General features: G+C 40.2%; 1 protein-coding gene across 2 annotated transcripts; it reads left to right on the top strand.

Moving 5' to 3' along the window:
• The first annotated feature begins 1,287 nt into the window (after positions 1–1,287).
• On the top strand, positions 1,288–26,248 carry ASRGL1 (asparaginase and isoaspartyl peptidase 1). Of its 2 annotated transcripts, XM_075864156.1 has the most exons (7): positions 1,386–1,475; positions 10,707–10,824; positions 11,659–11,801; positions 16,514–16,668; positions 19,268–19,386; positions 24,157–24,267; positions 24,818–26,248. In XM_075864156.1, exons 2-7 carry the CDS (start codon positions 10,776–10,778, stop codon positions 25,033–25,035), a joined length of 795 nt encoding a protein of 264 aa, XP_075720271.1. In that variant the 5' UTR covers positions 1,386–1,475; positions 10,707–10,775; the 3' UTR covers positions 25,036–26,248. The 2 variants fall into 2 exon arrangements, with proteins under 2 accessions (XP_075720270.1, XP_075720271.1); XM_075864155.1 differs by lacking the exon at positions 10,707–10,824 and having other exon boundaries at positions 1,288–1,475.
• The last annotated feature ends 495 nt before the right edge of the window (positions 26,249–26,743 follow it).

Below are 26,743 nucleotides of genomic sequence, written 5' to 3'. Positions count from 1 at the left end.
AGTACGTCGGCAAACCCATTGAAATGAATGGGCAGATGTTTGCCGACGTATTTCAGCCGTGTTTTCAGGCATAATTCGAGGCGTAAAATGCCTCGTTTACGCCTGAAAATAGATCGTGTGAACCCAGCCTTACAGCAGACACCTCAGAGTAAATAGTGGCATCGCGCTCGAGCGCGATCCCGCTCGTTTAACTCGTTAAATGCCGCGGTCAACAGAGACCTCAGCATTTAAATCATTAGAAAGAGGGGGGCGACCCCCTCTAACAGCTCATCGCGCCCCCCGCAATGCAATCGCGGGGGGCGATGGTTGCTACGGCTGCCTGGGGGCCTAATGAAGGCCAGAATCCAGATATACTGCAATACATTAGTATTGCAGTATATCGTGCAAGCGATCGAACGATCCCTAGGGGGACTAATAAAAAAAAAAAAAGTAAAAATGAGTTAAATAAAGTTGTTTTTTTTTTTTTGTGTAAAAAATAAATAAATAATTAAATATATATATTAAAAGTTAAAAAAACAAAACATTTTCCTCCTAGAGCATAGTAAAAAAATAAATAAATAAACATAATTGGTATCGCCGCGTCTGTAAAAGTCTGAACTATTACAATATATCATTATTTAACCCGCACGGCGAACGCCGTAAAAAAAAAATTGTAAACGCCAGAATCTCTATTTTTTGGTCACCTCATCTCCTACAAAAAATAAAATAAAAAGTGATGAAACCGTCGCATTTACACCAAAATGGTATTATTAAAAACTACAGCTTATCCTGCAAAAATAAGCCTCATACCACTTAATCGACAGAAAAATAAATAACTTATGGGTCTCGGAATTTGGCGACACAAAATAAATTTTCTTTTTTACACTTGAGATTTTAGTTGTAAAAGTAGTAAAATATAGAAAAAACTATATATATTTGGTATCGCCGTAATCGTATTGACCCACAGAATAAAGATAACATATTATTTTAATTGCACAGTGAATTCCGTAAAAACGGCGCGCAAAAAACAATGAAGGTATCGCTGTTTTTTTTCATTTTCTACCCCACAAATAATTTTTTCACGTTTCCTAGTACATTATATGGCAAAATAAATGGTGCTACGAAAAACTACAACTAGTCCCGCAAAAATCAAGCCCTCATAGTACTATATAGACGGAAAAATAAAGACGTTCTGGCTTTTGGAAGGTGGGGAGGAAAATTAAATCTGAAAAAGGGCTGCGGCGGGAAGGGGTTAACTGCAGTGTAGAGTGATACTTTAATATAGTCGTCTTTTTCACTTCTAGTAAATATGAAGCCAGTTATCGTTGTCCATGGTGGTGCTGGATCGATCATGCAGAAATATGAAGAAGGATATCGTTCTGGAGTAAAAAGAGCTGCTCTGCAAGGTTACAATGTACTGCGAGGAGGGGGAGATGCACTTACAGCTGTGGAAGAAGCTGTGGTGGTGCTTGAAGATGATACACATTTCAATGCAGGTGAAGTTTCGCTTAAAGTGATTATAAAACAAAAACGCTCAGAAAATGATGGACTTTTTTTTTCTAATTTTGCTACCTGCAGAATCTGAATCTGTTTGGGGCGCAAAAGTACATTTGGACAACTGATACATCTTTCAAACTGTCAGCCACTTAAAATCTCATGTTTGTCCAGTCCTCCGCGCCATAATTATGTAATTTCTATTACTCTATGACGAAAAGTGAGCATGGAGTAGAGAAAATATGACAGGAGGTGATGACAATTTTTTTTTTTTTTTAATACAATCTACTGCTTTCTGCTGCCTGAATGTAAGGGTTTATAGACCTACAATTCGTCGTCTCAGCAAATGTTACATTTCCTTAAATGGTAGTCTCCTTCAGAGGGGGAAAACTGCTAAAAAAAAAAGGATGTAAGTCATATAATGGCCAGAAAAAGTGTTATTCCTGATGTACATATATACATGTATATATGTCTTGTTCTGAAAAGTCACCTGAAACGGCAGGTATGCTTTAAGTCTTACCCCAGTATGTATAAAAAAAATAAAGTGTTTGCTAAATAATGGTCGTCTAGAAACCATCCCCTCTGCCAAAATGAGTAAAGCTTCTTCATTATTTTTGTCATTATCCAAGATAAGCAGAGCGGAACCATAGACTTTTAAATCTTTGCATAAGGTAATTTCATTTAGTAAAATGCTCACCTTAGGTACACACACTTGCTATCCTCATAGAGCTATGTTCATATTTGTGTTATGGTTTTCTCCCTTTACCTCCATGACAGCACCACAGGAGTTGCCTATTGATCCTAATAAGGATAGGAAAACGCGAGAGGTTAAAAGTCCCTCCCCACCCGCCTTCACCAGCGTTTTCCTGTCCCTACACGGGTACTATCATGAGAGAGGCGAGGGGGCGGAGGCCTTCTTACCGCTATTAGGCAGAAGGTCGAACATCTGATTGCTTCCTCCTAAACACATCTGCCGGATCCATAGGAGTAAAAGCTGGCGGTCCTCCAAAGTGCGCGAGTTCGGTCACCTTTTAATATTCACCGACGGTCCAGTGATCCCCTCTACTAGTGTGGGACTGTATTCCTGTTACGGCAGTCTGCAGCTGCCGAATCAGTTTCTCACACAGTGCACAGCGATGTGCTGCATACATTTGTTCTATCCTTTGTGACACACATTGGCCGTCCTTTGAAAACAATTTTAACTCTTGCTTGTTTGTTGTTTGTCTTCATTTGATACATTAATAAAAGTTACATTTTAACCGATACCATTCCTATGGTGGTTGGGAAATTGGGACTCTGTGCCTAGGCACTTTATTTTTCACGGTCACCTCTGGTAACTCTCCCTACCCAGACCCCTCCACGTCCGCCCCACTTTCGGCAGAAATGACGTGGGATGCACGCGCATCCAGCGCCCAAACTGGAAGTAGCGCTTCCATGCACAAATTCAAAAGGTTACCCTGTATGGGAGGTCTGCTATAAAAGGTAATGAATAATTCTCATTATTTTCCTGTTTGGCTGTTCCTGGTTTCCGTATGCCTGAGACTGACATGACCTCACACTCTGAGTTAGCAGAGCCCAGCGCTACGACCAGCCCTGTGAGTGTTATGTCTGGGGGTTATTTTCTGTGTATAGGGGGACATTTATTTATATACACCTTCCTCTGTCTTATTTTATTAGGCAGACAAGGACCCCTCACAGAAACGACCGGGACGCAAATGTGCAATCTGTTGTAAAAAATGATCTGCTCTGTGCAAAAAACATTTGGCAGATATGTACTTCCAAAATACTGGAGGATGAAAGACCATCTTTAGTTAGTTCAGGAATTAAGACCGGTGGTACGGGAAGAGATTCAGACTTCTATATCTGCTCTATCCCCGGCACCCGTAGCAGAAAAACCATCTGGATCAAAAACAAAGAAGAGGAAATATGTGGTATCCTCCTATTCCGAATCTGATCGCTACCAGAATTCAGACTGAGAATCCTAGCGAGGTTTACAACACTTTCACTGAAGATGATAGGAAATATTATTATCCATTTGAAGGGAATTTTGTGTTTGGACCAGCATTAGAAAAAATACTTAAAAAAACCTCAGTCAAGAAAAATTCTCTCCCTGAAGGCAGGCTCTTTAAAAAGAGGGAATCCTTTTAAACCCATAATCTTCAAAAGAAACTAGGGGAAGGAGTCTTAAAACTTCTTCACATGAACGTAATTACTCCAGTTCCCAAACAGGAAGAAATGAGGGGACACTTCAAGTCTTTTTCTTGTCAAAAAACCGAATGCAACATATCGGACCGTCATGAACTTAAAACCTTTGAACAAGTTTATAAGATAGACGGTTCAAGATGGAATCTATTCGCTCCACTACTCCCCCCTTATTTCAAAAAATGCAGTCATGGCCCCAATCGACCTAAAGGACACTTACTATCCTGTTCCGATCGATACAGAATTCCAGAAACTCCTCAGATGTGCGATCTATATACTGTAAATCAAAATCTACTACACTTCCAATTCAGGACTCTTTTTATTTGGAATTTTATTCGTCCCCACGAACCTTCTCAAAGCTTATGACAAGTAGTAGCGTTCCTACATCTAAGCGGAATAAACATCATCCCATATCTGGACGATTTCCTGATCAAAGCAGATTCTACAGTTATTCTTTTCGCTCCCCTCAATATAACGTGTTAGACACTACAAAGTTTAGGATGGATCGTAAACTGGGAAAAATCAGGCTTTACTCCTTCACATCGGAAAATCTTCCTAGGAGTCCTTCTGAATTCTCAAACATGTATTTTCTACCATCACAAAAAAAGACATGATACAAAGAGGCAGGCACTTCCAGAGGAGAAGGAGCACCTGTATAATAAGACAGTTGATGTCGCTACTAGGATCCATGACCGCGTGCATCCCAGCAGTTCCATGGAGCCAGGCTCACTCAAGAGAACTGCAGAAGCGAATTCTTGCATGCTGGGACGAAAGCAGATTGGGATTGAAATCAAGAAGGATAAATCTGCCGATTCATACCAACAGATCCCTTTACCGGTGACAAAACCTTAGGAATATAAAAAAAGGGCTAGAATGATACCAATCGCCCAAAATAATTGTCACTACAGATGCCAGTGCAAGGGTCTAGGGAGCCCAGGTGCTGAACTTTACCTTTCAGTGAAGGTGGCCACAAAATCTAAAAACCCGCTTATCAAATCTCCGAGAACTAAGGGCAGTATGGGAAACCCTATAATAAGCAGGTCATTCACTACAGGGAAGTCATGTACTAGTACTGTCAAACAACATGACGACAGTAGCTCATTTGAAACATCAGGGGAGCTCGAGACGTGCTTCCCTTTAACTTATATCCACACAGATTTTTCAGTGGGCAGAGGGTCCACTCCGATCTCTCGGCCACACAGGAAGGAATCCGGTAGAATGGTGTCTAAACAAAGGTCTCTAAGTTGTTAATGGGGGGGAATACCAGACATTGACTTGTTTGCGACACATCAGAACAAGAAGATAAACTTATTTTTACTAAATCTCTGGGACAACTCTCTTGCAGTAGATGCGCTGTTTCAGGTCTGGAATTTCTAGCTTATGCCTTTCCTCCAATTCCTCTTCTCCCGAGGGTATTGCAGAAAGTTCTATCTGGGAAGTCAAAGATCATTTTGATCGCTCCCCTCTGGCTAAAAAGAAGTTGGTTTGGCCTTTTTAAAGGATCTTTCCATAGAAGAACCAGTGATCCTTCCCAGATCTCAGGAAATACTCTATCGTGGTCAAATCTTCCATCAGGATGTGTTAAACCTTCATCTAGCAGCCTGGATCCTGAAAACTCTGTCCTACAAAACAAAGGCTTGTGGGAGAAGGTAATTAATACATTAAAATATAGTCGTAAAGAAGTGACATTTAAGATTTACCTAAAAATATGGAAGACCTTTGTCTCCTGGTGTGAAGAACAGATTCCAGACCTAATATTTTAGATTTTCTTTAAGCAGGCCTTGTAAAGGGCCTCAGGCCAAGTACTTTAAAAGTTCAGGTCTCCACACGAAGTGCAATCTTTGATACAAATCTAGCTGCACATAGATGGATAAAAAGATTCATGTAAGCAGCATCCAGATTAAAACCTAAGATTTTTAAGCTGCTTCCGTCATGGGATTTAAATACAGTCCAGGAAGGTCTTACTAAATTTCCATTTCAGCCATTGCTAGAATCCAACATCAAAATTCCATCTTGGAAAACTGTTTTCCTAATGGCAATTACTTCAGCAAGACTATTAAGTGAGCTCCAGGCCCTATCTATACGAGAACCATATTTAGGAGTTCTAGATGAGAGTAGTCTTCAAGTTAGATGCATCTTTTTGCCAGAATCCAAAATCCAGACGAGAGAGTTTCCATACGCTAGATGTAAAGTGTCTTTTTTTTTTTTTTAAATACATAAGTCACGGAACTGTGGTGAAAGGATAAGAATCTATTAGTGCAATTTCAAGGAATAAATAAACACCAAGTATTCAGAAATACCCTTTCAAGATGGATTAAAAACTTCATTTGTGAGACCCTGTAAGATCCAGGGAAAGGCAGTACCACCATACTTAAGAGCTCACTCTACCAGATCAATATTCGTTTACTGGGTAGAAGGAGCTAACGCTTCGATAGAACAGATCGGCAGACTCGCTACCTAGACAAGTCTTCATACATTCACAAAACATTATGGCCTCTGCCGAAGTTCAAACTTTTAAATGGCTTTTGGGAGAAAAGTTCTCCAGGTCGTTGTCTCTCCTTCAAAACAACTAATTTGGTATTCTCCTGTTGTGCTGTCATGGAGGTGAAGGGAGAAAAGTAGTCTTGCCGGTAATCCGGTTTCTACGAATCCTCCATGACCACAGTGAGTTGTCGTACCCCTGTAACTCTTTCACTATTAACCCCTTCCCTCTTTGGCAACTTTTGACCTTCCTGACAGAGCCACATTTTTCAAATCTGAAATGTTTCACTTTTTGTGGTAATAACTTCGGAATTCTTTTACCTATCCAAGCGATTCTGAGTTTCTTTTCTCGTGACACGTTGGACTTTGTTACTGACAAAATTTGCTCGATACATTCCGTATTTAATTGTAAAAAACACAAAAAATGTAGCGCAAAATTGCAAAAATTAGCAATTTTTAACTAAATTTAAATGTATCTGCTGGTAAGACAGGCAGTTATACCACACAAAATTGTTGCTAATTAACATCCCCCATATATTTACTTTAGATTGGAATAGTTTTTTGGAAAATCCTTTTATTTTTCTAAGACGTTACAAGGCTTAGAACTTTAGCAGCAATTTCTCACATTTTCAAGAAAATTTAAAAATGCTATTTTTACAGGGGCCAGTTCTGTTGTGAAGTGGCTTTGAGGGCCTTATATATTAGAAAACTTCACCCCTCAAAGTATTCAAAACCGCATTTAGAAAGTTTCTTACGCCTTTAGGCGTTTCACAGGAATTAAAGCAAAGTAGAGGTGAAATTGACAAATACATTTTTTATTGCAGAAATTAATTCTTAATCCATTTTATTTGTAACAGAGTGGTTTAACAGAGAAATGCAACTCAATATTTATTGCCCAGGTTCTGCAGTTTTAGTAAATATCCCACACGTGGCCCTAGCGTGCTACTGGACTGAAGCACCGGCCTCAGAAGCAAAGGAGCACCTAGTGGATTTTGGGGCCTTCTTTAAATTAGAATATATTTTAGGCACCATGACCGGTTTGAAGGGCTTTTGCGGTACCAAAACAGTGGGAATCTTCCAAAAGCGACCCTATTTTGGAAACTACACCCCTCAAGGAAATTATCTAGGGATATGGTGAGCATTTTGACCCCACAGGTTTATTGCAGAAATTATTGGAATTAGGCCGTGAAAATGAAAATCTAAAATTTTAAAAAGGAAATGTAGGTTTAGCTAATTTTTGCACATTTCCACAAGGACTAAAGGAGAAAAAGCACTGCAAAATTTGTAAAGCAATTTCTCCCTAGTAAAACAATACCCCTTATGTGGTCATAAATAGAGGGACCAAAACAGTGAAAACGCCCAAAAAGTGACTCCATTTAGGAAATTACACCCCTTGAGGAATTCATCTAGTGGTGTAGTGAGCATTTTGACCCCACAGGTGTTTCATAGAACTTATTAGAATTGGGCAGTGAAAATAAAAACAGACCCTTTTCTTCAATAAGACGTAGCTTTGGCTCAATATTTTTTTATTTTCTCAACAAATAAAGGAAAAGACCCCAACATTTGTAAAGCAATTACTCCCAAGTATGGCAATACCCCATTTGTGGTCATAAATTGCTGTTTGGGCACACAGGGCTCAGAAGGGAAGGAGCAGCGTATGGCTTTTGGAGTGCAGATTTTTATGGATTGGTTTCTGGTCGCTATGTTGCATTTGCAAAGTCCATGTGGGACCTAAACAGTGGAAACCCCAGAACTGACCTCATTTTAGAAACTACACCCCTCAAGGTACTCACCTAGGGGTGTAGTGAGCATGTTAACCCCACAGGTGTTTTGCAGAAATTAGTGTGCACTCGATGTTGCAGAGTGAAAATGGTAGTATTTCCATAGATATGCCAATACGTGGTGCCCAGCTTGTGCCACCATAACAAGACGGCTCTCTAATTATTTTGTGGTGTTTCCCGGTTTTAGAAACACCCTACATGTGGCCCCAATCTTTTGCTTGGACATTTGACAGCGCTCCGGACTAAAAGTGTACCATGTAAAATTGAGGCCTAATTTGGTGATTTACAAAGTATTGGTTCACAATTGCAGAGGTTCTGATGTGAAGTAATAAAAGAAACCACTCAGAAGTGACCCCTGTTTTGGAAACTGCACCCTTCAAGACATTTATTAAGGGGTGTAGTGAGCATTTTCACCCCACAGATCTTTTCCATAAATGATTGCGCTGCGGATGGTACAAAGTAAAAATTTAAATTTTTCCCTAGATATGCCATTTCAGTGGCAAATATGTCGTGCCCAGCTTGTGCCACTGGGAGACACATCCCAAAAATTGTTAAAAGGGTTCTCCCGGGTATGGCGATGCCATATATGTGGTAGTAACCAGCTGTTTGGGCACAGTGTAGGGTTCAGAGGGGAGGGAGCACCATTTGGCTTTTGGAGCGTGGATTTTGCTTGGTAGTAGTTTTGTTTGGAGTTTTACTGGTATTTCAGGTTATAATGTAAGATGGACAGAGTACATCAGGGGCATAGTTAGGTGGTATAATAATGGGGTAAAAAAACCAATAAAATAATCCATAGATGTGTGTTACGCTGTGAAGCAATCCTTTATGCACAGGCCAGTGTCGCACTGATAAATGGTCCCTTCTTATCCCCTTTTGGTCCACACTTCAAACCTTTGCAGTTCAGGGAATTTTGCTGGGAAGTGTTGTCCTGGTATAATACGGGCACCGTCTCTTCCAACAGATCTGGGCCCTACCCTTCCTGGTTCCCTAATTTTAGGGCCTTGATAATTTGCCTCTTGAAACAGAAGAAATGTTCCCCTCGGGCCGGCACAACTGCATATTTTTTATTTCTTATTGGAGCCTTAACTAGTTACATTTTTTGATAGACTCAGTGGTATGAGGGCTGTTTTTTGCGGGACGAGCTGTAGTTTTTATTGGTACCATTTTGGGGCTTTTTGATCACTTTTTTATTTTTATTTTTTTTTTCGGGAGGGAAGGGACCAAAAAACAGCAATTCTGTCTTTTTATTTTTTTTTTTTTTTTTTTTTATATATATATATACACATACATACAGCGTTGTACATGTAATTTATAACGCATGTTAACTTTATTCTGCGGGTCAGTCCGATTCCGGCGATACCAAATTTATAGCACTTTTTTTAACAACTTTTTACATAATAAAATTACTTTTGTAAAAAGAATGTATTTTTTCTTCGCCGAGTTGTGAGAACCATAGCATTTAAATTTTTTTCATCGACGGTACTGTATGAGGGTTTTTTTTTTTTGCGAGACTAAATATAGTTTTTGTAGGTACCAGTTTTGGTTACATGCGACTTTTTGATCACTTTTTATTCCAATATTTGTAGGGCAAAGTACCCATAAAACAGGAATTCGGGTAGTTTTTTTAAAATATTTTTATTTTCTTTCTGTTTTACGCCATTCACCGCGTGGAATAAATAACATATTTTTAGAGTTCAGGCCGTTACGGTCACGGCGATGCCAAATCTGTATGGTTTTATTTTTTTTCAATAGTAAAGGACTTGATAAGGGAAAGAGGTATTTTATTTTACTAGAAACTTTTATTATGTTTTAAATGTTCGTTTTTTTTTTTTTTTTTGCACTTTTTCTTTAAGTCCCACTAGGGGACTTGAAGGTCCAACTGTCTGATTTTTTTTTTTTTTTTTTTTTTTTTAATACATTGCACTACCCATATTGTGCAATGTGTTCGATCATTGTTAGGCCTCCTGTTGCCATAGCAGCAGTCGGCAGCCCCGCTGCCGATCTGCTAGCAACCTCTAAGATGCAGCGATCGCTGCATCTAAGGGGTTAATGGCAGGGATCGGAGCTAGCTCCGGTTCCTTCCGTTACAGGTGGATGTCAGCTGTAACATACAGTTGACAAATACCGGTAATGACGCTGGCTCAGCTCCTGAGCCGGCGCCATCTTGCCGTCGGCTACAGAAGCCTTTCAGACCCCAACTCCGGGCGGGGCCCGAGCGGCTTCCGTGCTAGGCAGACTCGGAGGCCAGTATTAGGCCTCCGGTTGCCATTGCAGCTACTGGAACGCCTGCAATTTTATTGCTGGGGTGGCGATGAGCTGAAAACTCCATAAATGCAGCGATTGCTTTTGACTACTGCATCTAAGGGGTTAATGGTGTGGATCGAAGCTAATTTCGGACCCCGCCATTACAGCCGGATGTCAGCTGTAATTCACCGTTGACATCCGCCGATGATGACACCGACTCAACTTCTGAGCCGGTGCCATCCATTTGTCATATGGATACGGCAAAATGCGGGAAGCACTGGCTTTCCATGATGTATCAATACGACAAATGTCGGGAAGGGGTTAAAATTATCTTCTTGAACATCATTTAGGTGATCAAGTAGTTACTTTTAGACACTGGTGAAGGCAGTGTGGGGAGGGGCTTTTAACCTCTCTCTGCCTAGTAGGACCAATAGGCAACTCATGTGGTGCTGTCATGGAGGATTTGTAGAAACCATGTTACCGGTAAGACTAATTCTACTTTTCTGTTGCTTTGTTCCGTCATAGGAGTAGAACAACGAAAAACCGAAAGTGTCGCATCCGTCACATGACTGACACAGGCGCCCGACAGAACCCATGGATTCCGTCGGGTTTCGGTCATGGTGTCCGTTGTTTTGCCAGTTAAGTTAGTTCATCATTCTGCTCTTCTTTTTTTTTTTTCCCAGGATTTTTGGTGTGAAAATAGCTCATGGGGAAAGCCCCGTTAATATAAATGAGAGCCAAAGAAACAGCTCCGTGATCGAGCTATGCTTCAGTATATCTCATTCACTTTTTATTGAAGCTTTACTTTGGAGGCAAAGCTACCACCATGTGGGGACAAATCATTCTTTATTTTAATGGCGGTCCCAGTCTTCAGACTCATACAGATCACATACACACACACACACACAAATAGATCAGTTTTATAGAATATCTAGTTGCTATGCCCTCTCTCACAAGTAAAGACAGGACAGATGCACAGCAGTTTGTAGTCAGCAGGCTTCGTACCGTTTATAGGATACCAGAAAATGCAGTTTGCATGGCAAGGTCATCTGTAGAAATCTGATTATATGGCTCCGGTTCTCATGCTGTATATACATAGTAATATATGCGATCCATGTTTCATATACCTAATTCTTGCCAAAAACCAATCTGTTATGAATTGTATCTGTAGGGTTTTCTTAACTTCCTACTATCCATCCCCATTTTTGGAACAATATCTCATACATGCACTAAAAAAATTCCAAAATGTTTAGATGATAATGTAACGACAAAACATAAATAATTGATTCACTATTTATGTTCAGCATTTTCATCTTTTAACTTCATCCATGTGCATATAAAGTAAGATAAAACATCTCATGTTGATCATTTGCTCTAGGTTTTGAGATGAGTGATGTAGATTTAGTTTTTTTTTCTTCACTGAACGTATTTCAGAATTCAGTCTTTTGTGTGTTAACCTTACAATATATTTCCTTAGGCCATGGGTCTGTTCTGAATGAAGAGGGAGAAGTTGAGATGGATGCTATTATCATGGATGGCAAGGATTTAACCTCAGGAGCTGTTTCTGCAGTCAAATGCATTGCTAACCCAATAAAACTGGCACGTCTTGTAATGGAAAAGGTATTTCAGTGAAGATCTCTATGGAATTTATCTGCTGTTAAGTAAGATGCTCTTTAGTAACAGACTGCAAAAACATTAAAAACATTTTTATAATAACGTAGCTGAAAAGTTGGTTTGTAGTCTACCGGTAAGGGGCATCTGACAGATTTTTATATGGCAGATTCTTATAAAAGGAAAGATTTTGTATGCTGGAGTGGGTACAGAGTTGGGCAACCAAAGTAATTTAAGCAATAGGTAGATTACATTACCAGGTGAGATGGACAAAATTGGGATTGTTTAATTTGGCTTTATGGAGGCCTAACTCTGATATCAGCAGTCAATACAGAAGGTCTGTTTAATAAACTTTTTATACCTAGGTTTCTAGCCGTATCAAGGGGGCATCCACAAAGTTTTGACGCAAGACACTTTCACCATCAGCATAGGTTTCTTTTTGATAATACATAAAATAGATACTATGGAGCTCTTGAGATCATTGGGGCTAAAGTAAACTATACCTCTGAAAATGTATAATCATAAGGTGGATTGACCATCCAGTTATTATGGCAGAGCACAGAGTCCCATGGCCAGAGTGGGCCCAATGCCTCTTAGTCCGTTATAGCAGTCACAAAATTCCTGTACAGAGCACGGAAAAAAGCAACTATCTAAAAAGTGATAAATGCTCCTCGAATTTAATTTGATAACCAAATTCATTATGGCTCCAGTGGTTTGTAAGGAACCTGTAACTCTTAATGCCCAGGTACCCAGACAAGTCTGTCTGCCGCTGCGCAAGAATAATGATATACAGTAATCTGCCATAAAACTGACTTTCTATATGTGATTTCTAGAATAAGCGTGTCAATTACTGTTCCTTTTGCTGTAAGCATGTTTGTGGAGAATATCATGGTTTATAATGTAAGGCCCCATGCACACGAACGTATTTTCTTTTCCTCCCGTAAATACGGGTCCTGTGTCACACGTATTCCACCAGTATTTACGGACCAGTTTTCTCTGCACTAATCGGCAGGCCCTTCTCTCAGTGCTGGATAGAGAGAAGGGGCAGCCCTTTCGGGTAGAGTTTCCGTAGCGATTGAAAGTTAAAGAAGTTCATACGTACCCTGGCCATTGTCTTGGTGACTCGTCCCTCTTTTGACATTCAGTCCGACCTCCCTGAATGACGCGGGAGTCCATGTGACCGCTGCAGCCTGTGATTGGCTGCAGCGGTCACATGGGATGAAACGTCACCCCGGGAGACCGGACTGGAGGAAGAAGCAGGGAGTTCTGGGTAAGTTAACTTTTAATACTATTAACTCCAGCGGTAGTCACTGTCCAGGGTGCTAAAAGAGTTATCCCCTGACGTTGCCGAGCAGTGCTCCCGTAATTACAGGTGCACACACGTAGCCACCCGTAATTATGGGAGCCCCATAGACTACTATGGGCCTGCCCGTGCCGTAATTACGGCCTGAAATGGACACGTTCCATATTTTTCAACGGCCCGGGCACCTTCCCGTAAGCAAGCGGGAAGGTCCCCGTGGCCAATAGAAGTCTATGGGTCCGTAATTATGGCCCGTAATTATGGGTGTTTTTACGTTCTTGTGCATGGGGCCTAACCGTGGGATTCTCAGCTATCGCTTACATATTTTTCTGTACAGTACGGCACTGTTTTTGTTTTTTTTTCTTCCATTTTTGACCCTTTTTGAGACCAAGGTCTTCAATGTCTAAATGTACACCGCATGATTCCACCTTTTTAAAATGACACATTCTAAGGGTGGAATTTTTTTTTACGGTAGAGATGGGGATTATAGTTTTTATATGGTGGAAAAATGTACTTTCCTTTTTGTTTTATGTAATTAGATTAACCAAACAAATGTATACCACGAAAAAATACTAGCATCATAGCTTTTATTTAAATTGGAAGCCCTGACGCATTGAAACGTTTATTGATTGGAAACATCCAATTGATCACAGACCCCAATGGGTTTCCTTCTGGCATACAGGCTGTAATACTATATGTAGCACTAGGTAATTTTAGCTTTCTGTTAACTCCGTAAGATCAGGACGGTCAGCTATACAGCACAATCTTTAAAGCTGTGTATGTATAGTTACATCCGAGATGCACACGGCACTGGCAGTTCATTCCATGCTGTGTAATGTAAAATGTGATTAGAACTGGCAGCATAAAACATAAGGTAAAACGTTTTTCACAAACAACATAGAAGTTTTATATCATACCCTGAGACACACACACCTTGAACATTTTTCTCTTTTCCAAGTCTCTGGTGGTATGCTTTATATACAGGTCTATAGCGAAGGTACGCTGTCCGCTGAATATGTTGTATTGTATGCAATAATAGAAGGCAAAATAAAGATCAGTCCTGTTTGTAAATACAAATCCGTAATAGCAGCGGAGTCCATAAATGATATGGTAAAGGTTAATAAATGTCTTTTTCATTTTAGAATGACGTTTCGCATTTTCTAAGAGAGTGCTGTGAGAAATAGATTTACAAATCTGCTTCGAAGCAAAATTGCATAATAGTCCAAAGCTGCATCAGGCCTGTGCACTGTAGTATAAGCCGACTTCTGTTTTATACAGTAACTGAGATATATTGCCTGTGTACATGAGGAATGTGCTGAACACCTCTACAAATATTCGAAAGAATTGTGTTCGGCACACCTTTGTAGTATTCAACATAGATTTTTATTTATTTAGGTATATGCCAGTGGCTACAAGTGCAACGTTTCAGTCGTGAGACCTTCGTCGGGCACTGAGCCGTACTGGGGACTGATTCGGCGATTCTTTTGGCGCTGCTCAATTTGAATATGGCGGCTTACCGCTCTATAGGGCGGTAAGCCGCCAAATTAAATTTGAGCAGCGCCAAAAGAATCGCTGAATCAGTCCCCAGTACGGCTCAGTGCCCGACGAAGGTCTCCCGACCGAAACGTTGCACTTGTAGCCACTGGCATATACCTAAAAAAATAAAATCTATGTTGAATACTACAAAGATGTGCCGAATACAATTCTATCGACCTGTAACTGGGTTGGGACCCTATTTCGAGCACCTGAAGAAACTGGTGCTATCGGAACAAAACCACACCTCTACAAATATTATTATAGGCATTTACAATCTGTATATGAACAAGTCATCTGTCAGATGAGCCAGTGTATTCAGCACCCGGTGTTACCTGTACCTCTCATACTGCTGCATCGGCGTAAAAATGAAACCATTATGGTTCTTAAAATATGGCAAAACAAATTTTAAAAAGTGTTTTTACTGTGCAAGTGCATTAATAGTGACAGAAATATTAAACTGATAACCTTTATATACACTAGTCCTTCTCAAATAATTAGAATATCATCAAAAAGTTAATTTCAGTAATTCAATTCAAAAAGTGAAACTCATATATTCTATATATTCATTACACACAGAGTGATCTATTTCCAGCATGTTTTTCTTTTAATGTTGTTGATTTATGGGTAACCGTTAATGAAAACCCAAAATTTTGGGTCTCAGAAAAATTAGAATATTTTATAATCCCAAGTTGAAAAATTATTTTTAATACCGAATGTTGGCCTACTGATAGGCACTCAATACTTGGTCGGGGCTCCTTTTGCATGAATTACTGCATCAATGCGGCGTGGCATGGAGGCGATCAGCCTGTGGCACTGTGGAGGTGTTATGCTAGCCCAGGTAATACAGCGGATGTCTGGAAGGGGTTAATGCTTGTGTGAGAAAAGGCTGCAATACTTGTGAATCGCTGCTACATTTGTGTCGACGATTTACAGTGAACAAGTAGACATAAAGGGGAAGCAGCGCTCGTACGTTCACTGCACCCCTTCAAAATAGCTGATTGGTGGGAGTCTCGGGAGTCACACCCCGACAGATCAGCTATTGATGGCTTATCCTGAGGATAGGCCATCAAATTTTACTGGCTGGAAAACCCTTTTAATACAGAATGACTTCTTTAGAGTATACATTCTAGTTAATGGGAATGGATGACAAATTTTGCTGCAGAGGAATTCTAGAGCAAATGTTGTAAACTTAAAGTGTACCTCCAATTATACAGACATTTAGAACAACGTCTATAGCGCAGGAGTATGCACAATAATTGTTTTTCTAAATAACTTATAGTAGCGATTTTGCTTGTAACATCAGCTCTGAATCTTGCTGTCTCCTAGGCTCTCGTCTCCAGAATGGCCTAGAGCGCTAAAGGATCACATTACATTGTACAGCGCTGGAGGCCGTTCTGCATACAGGAGCCATGGAGACGAGCAGGATGCCCTCTCTTCTAATGCAGAACTATGGGCCGCCGGCAGCACCGACTATAGACAGTCCGTACTGCTCTAAGAAGAGAAATCACTAATACAAGTTACATAGAAAAACAATTACTGCGTTATAATTGTTTTTTTAAATAATATCTGTATGATTAAAGGCATGCTTTAAGGACCGTGCACATTTGCAATCACATTTTCCTTTGTTTCATTGCAAAATAGCTTCATTATTTATTTTAGATGCAAATAGTCTTGATTAGAAATATCCTACAGTTTTATGTAAACCATTCATATCCCATTATTTTTTTATTTTTTATTTATTTTTTTTCTTTAAAAAAATAATTTAAACAATACGTGTTATTATCTTTTTTAAACTTCTAATGAGCTCCTTACTAATGTATATTCTGCTATACAGTGGCTTCCCTATAAATCCAACAATACATTTATTTAGCTTTTCTTTTCTTAGACAGATCACATGCTTCTGACTTGTAAAGGAGCTTCTCTATTTGCAAAGGCCCAAGGTGTTCCCGAAGTTCCTGGTGAACAACTCATCACTGAACGGTCAAGACAGAGATGGAAGGAGAATCTGAAACCTGGTTCAAACCCAGTGGCTTGTCAATTGTGAGCTTAAAGGGAATGTGTTGCCAGAAAAACATGTTTTTTTTTTAAAAATTAAACATTTAGTGTGTGGGTGATTAAACATTGTTCAAATTTTTTTTATTTTTTTGCACGAGTCCAGGAAATATTATAAATTATTTCTAATTTATAATACTACCCATTTTTGGTCACTAGATGGAGCTGTTCCCAAAATTGCAGCATTGCAACATTGGGTTAAAAGCCCTCGCTCTAGTGAGCTCTCAGCATCCCCCCCTCCTTTATCCTGGCTAGTGCCGGGATAAACGAGGGGTTTGAACGATGTAACCTCCTACACTGTGTGTCGCCATTTTTTGAGCTAACCCACAGTGTAGTAGGTTTACATACAGTAGTAAACACACACAAACACGAACATACATTGAAATCTCTTACCTGCTCCTGCCGCCGCGGCTCCCTCCGGCCCGTCCGCTCCGTTTGCTGCCGCTGGTGCAAGTGCACAAATCCGGAAGCCGCGACCGGAAGTAGTAATATTACTGTCCGGCCGCGACTTCCGGTCCACAGGAAAATGGCGCCGGACGGCGCCAATTTAGAATAGGACTGTGTGGGAGCGGCGCATGCGCAGTTCCCACACAGACGCCATACACTGCAGTCAATGGGACGGGAGCCGTTCGCAGTCCCTATGGGACTGTGGCTGCCGTATTCCATGTCTGTATGTGTCGTTAATCGACACACACAGAAATGGAACAAAAAATGGCAGCCCCCATAGGGAAGAAAAAGTGTAAAAATAAGAAAAAGTAAAACACAAACACACAAATGAATATAAACGTTTTTAATAAAGCACTAACATCTTTAACATATAAAAAAATAATTTGTGATGACACTGTTCCTTTAACCTGTTTATTTTAAAGGGGGTGTCCACCTTCTGACAACTGGTGACCTATCCACCAGACAGGTCATAAGTATATCATTGGTGCGGGTCCGTCACCCGGACAACGCACCGATTAGCCGCTCCGGTGGCCTGCAGGTACCGGATGTTATGGCACACAATGCTATGTATGGATCCCAGAAGCTGTTGGCTCCGTACATAGCATAGCGGCCGTGCTACAGAACTGCAGGTCCGCTCCTATTCACTTGAACTGTACTGCAGCTCAGCCGCTATTCCGTGGCCGGAGCTAAGTGCTTCCGCCATGTAAGTCTGGTGCACTGAGCCACCGGACCAGCTGATCTGTTCGTGTTTTGGACACCCACAGATCATTTAATGAAGACCTATTGGGTCATCATTTGTCAGAAGGTGGAAAACCACTTTGTCAAACCCAGTGTTTCCTTACCAGGTTACCAAACTGATTTCTGCCTGCTCAAAGATGCTTGGCAAAACAGTTAACCAAATTCACCCAGAACATGGCACTGGGCAAGAATTACAGAATTTTACCTGCCCCTACACCAAGCTTTTTTTTTTTTTTTTAAGGAAGGAAGGGTTTTTCGGGAGTAAGGTTGGAAATCACTGGTCTAACTGGACTGGGTTGAAAGGTTTCCTCCTATATTTTATTTATTTTTTTTGTGAAATCATTGTGGACTTTTTTCATACATTTGTTTTTATTACTATTCTAACTACTATTTAGGCCTCATGCACACGACCGCAGCCATGTGCACGCCCGTGATTTTCGGCTCGGCCGGCCGCGGAGTGTCACCCGCGAGCCACCAGCCTGGACCACAGAACACGGCCGTAATAAGACTTGTCCGGGCTCCTGGGCCATGCACGGACCGTGGAAACCACAGTCGTGTGCATGGGCCCATAGAAATGAATGGGGCCGCAATTCTCCCGTGGATTTTCGGGGGAATAGCGGCCGCAAAAGCACGTTCGTGTGCATGGGGCCTAAAGGTATGTTCACACAGGCTATTTTCGGACGTTTCTGCGGGCCGTTAACACCCCGAAAAACAGCTAAAAACGCGGGGGCTGAACGCCTCCAAACATGCTCATTGATTTCAATGGGAAAAACGGCGTTCTGTTCCCACGGGGCGTTTTTTACGCAGCCATTTTAAAAAGAAGTACATGCCACTTCTTGAGCCATTTCTGGAGCAGTTTTTCACTGACTCAATAGAAAAACCGCTCCAAAAACAGCCGTAAAAAATGCCGCAAAAAACGCTTGTTGATTAAAAAATGACTGAAAATCAGGAGCGGTTTTCCCTTGAAAACAGCTACATATTTTCAGTCGTTATTTTGTTAAGCGGGTGAACATACAATAATACTTCTAAGTGATATGAACAGTATATTTTGTGGTAGTAAAATAAATTTAACCAAATGTTACTTATTTAGACTTGAATCCAGTCCAGGCAATGCTTTGTGAGCTAAACAGTCTGGACTCGACATTGCTACATTATAGCAAATCATTAGTGAATTTGTGCAGCTGCTTATGTATTTAGGCCCTGTTCACATCTGAGTCCTGGTTTCTACTTTTAACGTAAACCAGGACACCGTGCTGAATCAGTCCTATAACGGATACCACCGGTGCCCAATGGACCCTATTGACTTATAATGGGGTCTGTTGGGTTCCTCCATGGTGTCCAGCATTTTTACGATAAACGTCATTAATTGCTTGACTGACCTAGAATATTTCTTTATTGGTAGAGGTTTGGGAACTGTTGGTGCTGTTGCCATCGACAGTCAAGGTAACGTGGCCTGTGCAACATCTACTGGTGGAATGACTAATAAAATGGTTGGACGTGTTGGTGATACAGCCTGTATAGGTAAGAGAAACTTGCCAGCTATGGTTCTGTTCACGTTGCTGTAAAAATCCAAATAAATGACACCATCTATTGTTGCTCTGTTTTGATCCATTTTTGGAACCGATTCCTTAGGCTTATAATGTGACTGTCAGGTTTCTTCTTTTTTTTTTTTTTTTCTGGACTGAATAGCACAAATTGCACTATTCTACTCCTTAGGAACCAACAGGTATCTGAGTGAATTAAACCATGGAGCCAGTGTGAACAGAGTCTAATATTGAAATAAGCATAAAGTGTATATTTTCATATGTTTATGGTTTGTGAAACACAACTTGAGTGTCCTCATTGTAATGTGAGCAGGTGAATAGAAAAAAGGAGCCTTTGAGAACAATTTTGTGTTCATTTTATTCATAACAGGCATCAATGAAAGGTCTTCAGACGGCCCCTGCTGCATCCCAGTCTAAAAACCTCTTATGGGTGCCTGCAATATTTCATCAAAATTTGACAAAAATATCTTTAGACAAAGTAGAATGTGTACACTAGGATAATTAAAAGTATATGCAACAAAATGTTATACCAATGCATCTAAAATAAAAAAATTAAGCAACTTTGCAAATATCCTAGGATTTTGCGTCTACAGCTCTTATGCAGACCTACGCGTCTCCATGGTAACAGGCTCAGAGTAAACCCTATTTAGTCTGATAATGTCACTTAGTGAGAAACTAGACATGTGGGGTGGTGACTGTTGCTGTAGTGCTGCACTGTGGGGGGAAAGTGGCCCAGAGCTAAGGAGGCTTGGCACAACCTGATAGCATGGGTGCTTTTGGGCCTCTGGGTTGCTCCTTCTGCAGGAGCGGTGGCAGCGGAAAACATGCGGTGCTGCAACCGATAGAGTAGGGACCCACTTTGAGAGAGGTCGCCTTGAAGTGGCAAGTGGGCTTATACGGTTTGATCAAAATGTTCACAAAACCTCAAATGTATGCATAGCGGCTCAGATCAACGTATAAATTGTGGATGTGAGGTCCATGTCTAGTTTCTCACAATACTGATATTACCTGTTTAGTGTGCTCTTGCAGTCATGCTCTTTTCCATCTATCCCCAGCTTCTTGCTATTCTACGGAATGTACATTAGGAAGAAGTGGGGCAGAGGAGTGTATGACTGCAGGATCAGACTACACAGGGTTTATTTGTAGTTTGTTACCATGGAGATCCATAGGTCTGCATAATAGCTGTACACACAAAATTAAAGTGTTGCTTAAAAATATCCTATTTAGAAAGTTTATTCATTCTTCATTTTAGGAAAGGAGCAATAAAGAATTGCAAAGGTGAACATATCATTTTAAGCCCAAAAAAAATCTATATATATATATTCCATATCATAACTGTAATACATTTTAGAGCTATTGTAATAGAGGAACGAGTCCACAGCGCCTCTCATTACGTTTAAGTAGGAACTTCACTTAAAAAAACACCCGCAATGGTATTAATACATAAGATATTTATTTGAAAGGTGTTTTGCTTTTGTCACAACTATTCATATGTATATCAATTGTGAACACATCCTCCTGAATGCAGTCTTCACATTGGCCACTAGATGTCGGTATAACCAGCATTCCCATATGATCAGAACAGTTCTCCGCTTTACAACATTGTCCAAATAATAGTGACATGTAGTGACCAAATACACTCAGTGCCCTTATATCTGTACATACATAGTCCTATTACAATTTTTTCTCTTTCTTTGCGCTCTTTCTATATTCTACTGTATTTTATTTTGTTTCAGCATTTGGTCCTAAAAGCTGCGGCACCCAGTGTTATATGGGCAGCTGCCTCTATGTTGTGTACGTTCATCGAGCATAGTCCCATGTACACATCTTGCCCATAGAGTGCTGGTACCTGATATCTCAGCCACTCTTTAATTGAAGTAACTTCAAAATTCTAGTGTTTATTACAATACCACATGCTTAATAACATAGACCCACCAAAATAAGCTATGAACGTTCCAAACATTCCATCCACACTTGGTCACTGATCGTACCTCAGAAATGCAATAATTGGTCTCATCAGGGTCAACTTGCTGTTTAACATAATACTGGTACTAGCTGGCAAGAGTAAACCCATCAATCGGCCGCAAAATTATTCCTGCAGTCCACAGGACTTCATTCCTTTTCAGTGTGCTGAGATATAAAACCAACCGTGCCGCAGTGCTCATATATAGTATTCCAGGTCAGAAAAAAGGGGCTGTAGTCACCTTGTTTAATGCCGTCAATAACTGATCTCCAACCCTGGGGATGAATTAAGGACCAAATGAAAACCAAACCTCCAGGTATATTGAAAATGTTATATAGTGCAAGACTTTGCAAATTGATCTTAATACTTTTATTTAGCCGATTCTACTGCTTAACCGCAGATAAGAACTGCTTAAATGTATCTTCGGTATGGGAGCTAGGGCTGTAGGGTCATATTACATCTTGCAATGCTAATCACGAATAAAAGCTATTATTTTGTAACAGTCCTACACTATAATCATTTTCGATATAACTGGACATACACTTTAAACTTTTGGCCGGGATCACACACCGTTATGATGATGCAGTTTTTGTGGCAATTCTTGGCTCCGTTTTTTTATCGAAAGCCAGAAGTGCATCTATTAGAAATAAAAGGTGTAAAGAAAAGACTGATGTATCTCCTTTCTTTTCTGTGTTTGGCTAAACAAATTGAGCCAAAAACTGCGTCAAAACTCTGTGTGTGTGTGTGTGTGAGAGATCCTGGCCTTCGTGTTCGGTAGGTCCACATTTTGAACAACATTTTAAAGATTCTAGTGATAAAGTCTATATACAAATTTAGGTAACTTTGCATAAAGCATGTAAAATAAAGTTTTACATGTGTTTTATGAAGTCTAACTCATGGTGGTTATTCTAAGGAATGACCACTAGATGTCATTGGTGACATTGAAGTGTTCTGAAAAGTTACTGGTTTCCGTGTATACCTATATTTTCGGGTGTACCTGAACAGTGTCCATAGGTACATTTAATAGTTAATATTGAAGTATATAATGTCAGACCAAACGCATCAGTGTTGAATAGAGATTCAGTTTTTTATTATTATAAAATGCACAAACTGATGCCCTAATTGACAGAAGCTGCGGCTCATCTTTTCTGGTAAACCAACACAGAATATACAGTTGAAGTTGGAAGAAAACTCCGCTCAATGTTTCACAATTCCTGACATCCTAGTACACATCCCCTCTCTTAGGTCAGTTAAGATCACTACAATATTTCAAGAATGTAAAATATACGAATGATACTAGAGACAGTGATATAGTTCAGCTTTTATTTCTATCATTCCCATTCCCAGTTGCTCAGTAGTTTACATACACCAAGTTATTTGCCTTGAAATAGCTTAGAAAATTCCAGAAAACTACGTTCTGGCCTTAGAAGCTTCTGATTGACATCATTTGAGGTAATGTGAGGTGTACCTGTGGCAGTATTTTAAGGCCTAACCTCAAGACCTTGTTGTCTCTTTGCTTGACATCATGGGAATAGCAAACAAAATCAGTCAAGACATCATAAAATGAATTGTGGCCTCCAAGTCTGGTACATCCTTGAGAGCAATTTCCAAACACCTGAATGTACCACACGTTCATTTGGTCTGATGAAACAAAAATGGAACTGTTTGGCCATAATGACTATCGTTCTAAATGGTGGAAAAGGGGGAGGCTTGTGAGCCAAAGAACACCATCCCAACCATGAAGCACAGGGGTGGCAGCCTCGTGTTGTGGGCGGCCCGCAGTAGGAGAAGTGCACTTCACAAAATAGAGAATTATGAGGAAAGAAGATAATGTGGCGATATTGAAGTAACCTCTCAAGACCTCACCCAGAAAGTTAAAGCTTGGGTGCAAATTAGTCTTCCACATGGACATCGACCTCAAGTATACTTCCAAAGTTGTGGCAAAATGAGTGAAGGTAATGCAGGTGCCATTACATGGCCCTGGCCTTCGTGCCATAGAAAACTCATGGGCAGAACTGAAGGGCCTGAGAGCAAGGACGCCTATGAGTCAGCTACACCAGTTCTGTCAGGAGAAATGGGCCAAAATTCCAGAAACTTATTATGAGAAGCTTGTGAAAGTCTACACAAAAGTTTGATAATTTAAAAGGCAATTCTACCAAATACTAACCACCTGTATGTAAGCTTCTGAACCACTGGGAATGTGATGATAGAAATAAAATATGAAATCATTGACTCGTATTATTCTGACATTTCACATTTTGAAATAAAGTAGTGATCCTAACTGACCTAAGAGAGGGAATGTGTAGTACTATTACTAAATATCAGAAATTGTGAAAATCAAAGTTTTACAGTATATGTAAATTTATGGTTTCAACTGTATAAGTAATGTATTACACAACAACAAATACACCATTATAAAGAAACAACTTCACTCTTTAAGAGCTATTCCTACTACTTTGGTTGAACTTCTTGCCAATCGCTAGATTACTTTGATGATAACTCTTGCTTTGATGGTTGGTAAGGTATGAAAGAAACTTCTTGAATCCTATAAATATATTCAAAGTATACAGCAGCAGTATGGGAGAGAATTATTTTCTAGTCCATGTGTGACTCTTTGGGGAGGAGGAAAAAGTAAAGCGTAGGGTCTTTAGAATTTCATTACGGCATTCAGTGAATATAATTTTATGCAAAAATGCAAACTCTAAGAATGTCATATTTAAATCACCATGGAGAATATGCGCTTATTTTGCATCTGTCTTGTAATCTTGTTCCTATGACATGCAGGTTCTGGAGGTTATGCCAATAATAATGTTGGTGCCGTGTCAACCACAGGACATGGTGAAAGCATTATGAAAATTACTCTAGCAAGACTTATACTAAATTATATGGAACAAGGTAAGTCATGTCGTCGGTACTATTGCATGTAACCATGGGTATGCCAAAAATGAGGAACTTGCTGTAATTTATTTGAGCAATTCATCACGTTTTAGTGGTTGCTTACACCTTTGTGGCTTCTACAAGCAGTTATCCGTATTAACGTGAAGAACAATTCTGCACTGTGTAGATGAGATTATGTGGAATCTCATTTACTTTGCTGGTACTGTATTACGCTGCGGATTTACTGCAGGAGACTGTGCGGAAAATACGCACCTAATACGCATCGTGTGCATATGGCCTTATCGTTCGATACCTGTGTTACTGGGGTGTCCATAAAGGGGTTGTCCAGGGGTTTAAAAACATAGCTATGTGGCCTCAAACTGTTCTGTAGCGGTAATGCATAGTGAGCATACCTTGATCAACTACTATTTATCGATGGTGAAATATTATTCATACTTCGACTATATCATATTCAACAGGTCGAGAGCATGATCTAGTCACATAGTTGCAGTTTTCAGGTATGTATAAGGTATCTGGGAGATCTGAAATAACTGGTTTTCCATTCCAGGAATGTCTACGGAAGAGGCAGCAGAAGCCGGTCTAAACTACATGAAAACACGGGTAGATGGAAGTGGAGGTGTCATAGTAGTTAACAGTACAGGTGAATGGACAGCAAAGTTCTCCACAAAGCAGATGTCTTGGGCTGCAGTTAAAGCTGACCAGCTACACTGTGGCATTTATACTGGAGAAAACGAGATTGTATCGGTCGCTACATCCCCGCAATAATACCAGCCACGGTCTTTGGTGAATGTAATCCCGCAATGTGACAACAAAATGATAGGATCCATTGATTGATCCGCCACAATATGTTGTTTTTCTTAGTATTTTTAGATCCGGAAACATACTGTGGGCCCAGCCAGAGTTGTTCATTTTGGAAGGTTCAACTGATGACGATAGAAAAGTGACTTACGCTGCACTAAATAGGTTAATGTGACAAGCGGAAATTACTTCATGTATGATAAATTGTATTTGCACAAGTTTGATTGTGATTAGGACATTTTTGTTCTGTTCTGTAAGGGCTCAATGTTACAGTGGAATATACCTTTTGGCACCCCAGCAATAAATGTCGGTAAATTGTAATAACCATGTACATAGCCATAAAGGTAATGAAGTATAAAAGTATCCTCACATTCACATCACCTGTTCCCACTTGTATAGAAATCAAACAGCAATGTATTGACACATAATTGTATCTTGTATGTATTCGATCATGACCCAGTTCTTCTCAAGATGAGGATTTGCTGCAAAGTATTAGTCTAGGCAATCTTCTGAGTTAGGGCCTGTTGAAATCAGCATTCGGGTTCCCTTTTCTCTGTTCCATCACAGGGACGGATGAACGGAAACTATCGCTTTCGTTTGCATTACCATTTGTTTCAATGGTAATGCTTCCATTTGACTTTGTTTCCATTCTGTAAAGTTTCTTTTTTATCACGGAAAACAGTAGCGCATTTGACTTCACTTTTTTCCTTTGAAAAAAACTAACATTTTATGGAACGGAAGCAAACTGAAACGGAAGCATTACGATTTGAAATGAATGGTAATGCAAACGGAAGCGAGCGTTTCCATTCCGCTTTCTGTTCCTCTGATGGATAGTTTGACAGGAACCCGAACGCTGATGTGAACAGGCCCTTAAACACCACAGCAGCACAAATATTTCTCCTGTCCTTGTCTGCAGACACGCTCAGACAAAAATTATGATTATTTCAAGACACTTTTCAACCTCTGAATGAAAAGGTTCCCACACGAGGGTCATGAGAATTTGGCTTATAACATGTTAAACACGTAATCCTCAATAATCCTGTGGCTACTTGCAGTTGAACATCTCTAGCACTTGGTAATCCACAAGCTGTACTGACCGCAGTTTTCACTGTTTGCTAATATGGCCACTCAGTTTCTGGTGGTTCATGAGGCATTAGAAATAAAACTTGGTTAATGATCAGACTCGCATGGTTATTAAGTGTGTGCATGTTGTTGTCAAGGATTTTCTATTCGATTGGTATCATGTTGTTCTGCCGTTTGCCCAGAACAGCCTTGAGGCGTCCCTCACTTAGCCTGCTTTAGTAATGTGCTTTATCTATGCTTAAGGTTTGTAACCATTAATAAATCATAAAGCAATATATTTTGTTAACCTAAATTTGCTTTTAAATAAAGCCATATGGTTATTTACATTTAACTTTTCCATTTTCGTAACCCCTTAATGACATGCCATGTACATGTACGTGGCAGCATCAAGGGGAAGTCTGGAGTGGGCTCACGGGCTGAGAACGCTCCATACTTCTCTGGTGTCCGCTGTGTAATAACTTGATCACCTTGATTCTGGCCGTTTAACCACTTAAATGCCGCGGTCAATAGCTGACACGGTATCAAAGAAGTTAGTGAGAGGGAGGAGGCTCCCTGCGACAGCCCATCATCACCTCGCAACACGATCGTTGGG

The sequence above is a fragment of the Rhinoderma darwinii genome, chromosome 4, assembly GCF_050947455.1.
Source record: "Rhinoderma darwinii isolate aRhiDar2 chromosome 4, aRhiDar2.hap1, whole genome shotgun sequence".
Taxonomy (NCBI): Eukaryota; Metazoa; Chordata; class Amphibia; order Anura; family Rhinodermatidae; genus Rhinoderma; species Rhinoderma darwinii.
This window is presented reverse-complemented; position numbering and strand designations above follow the sequence as displayed.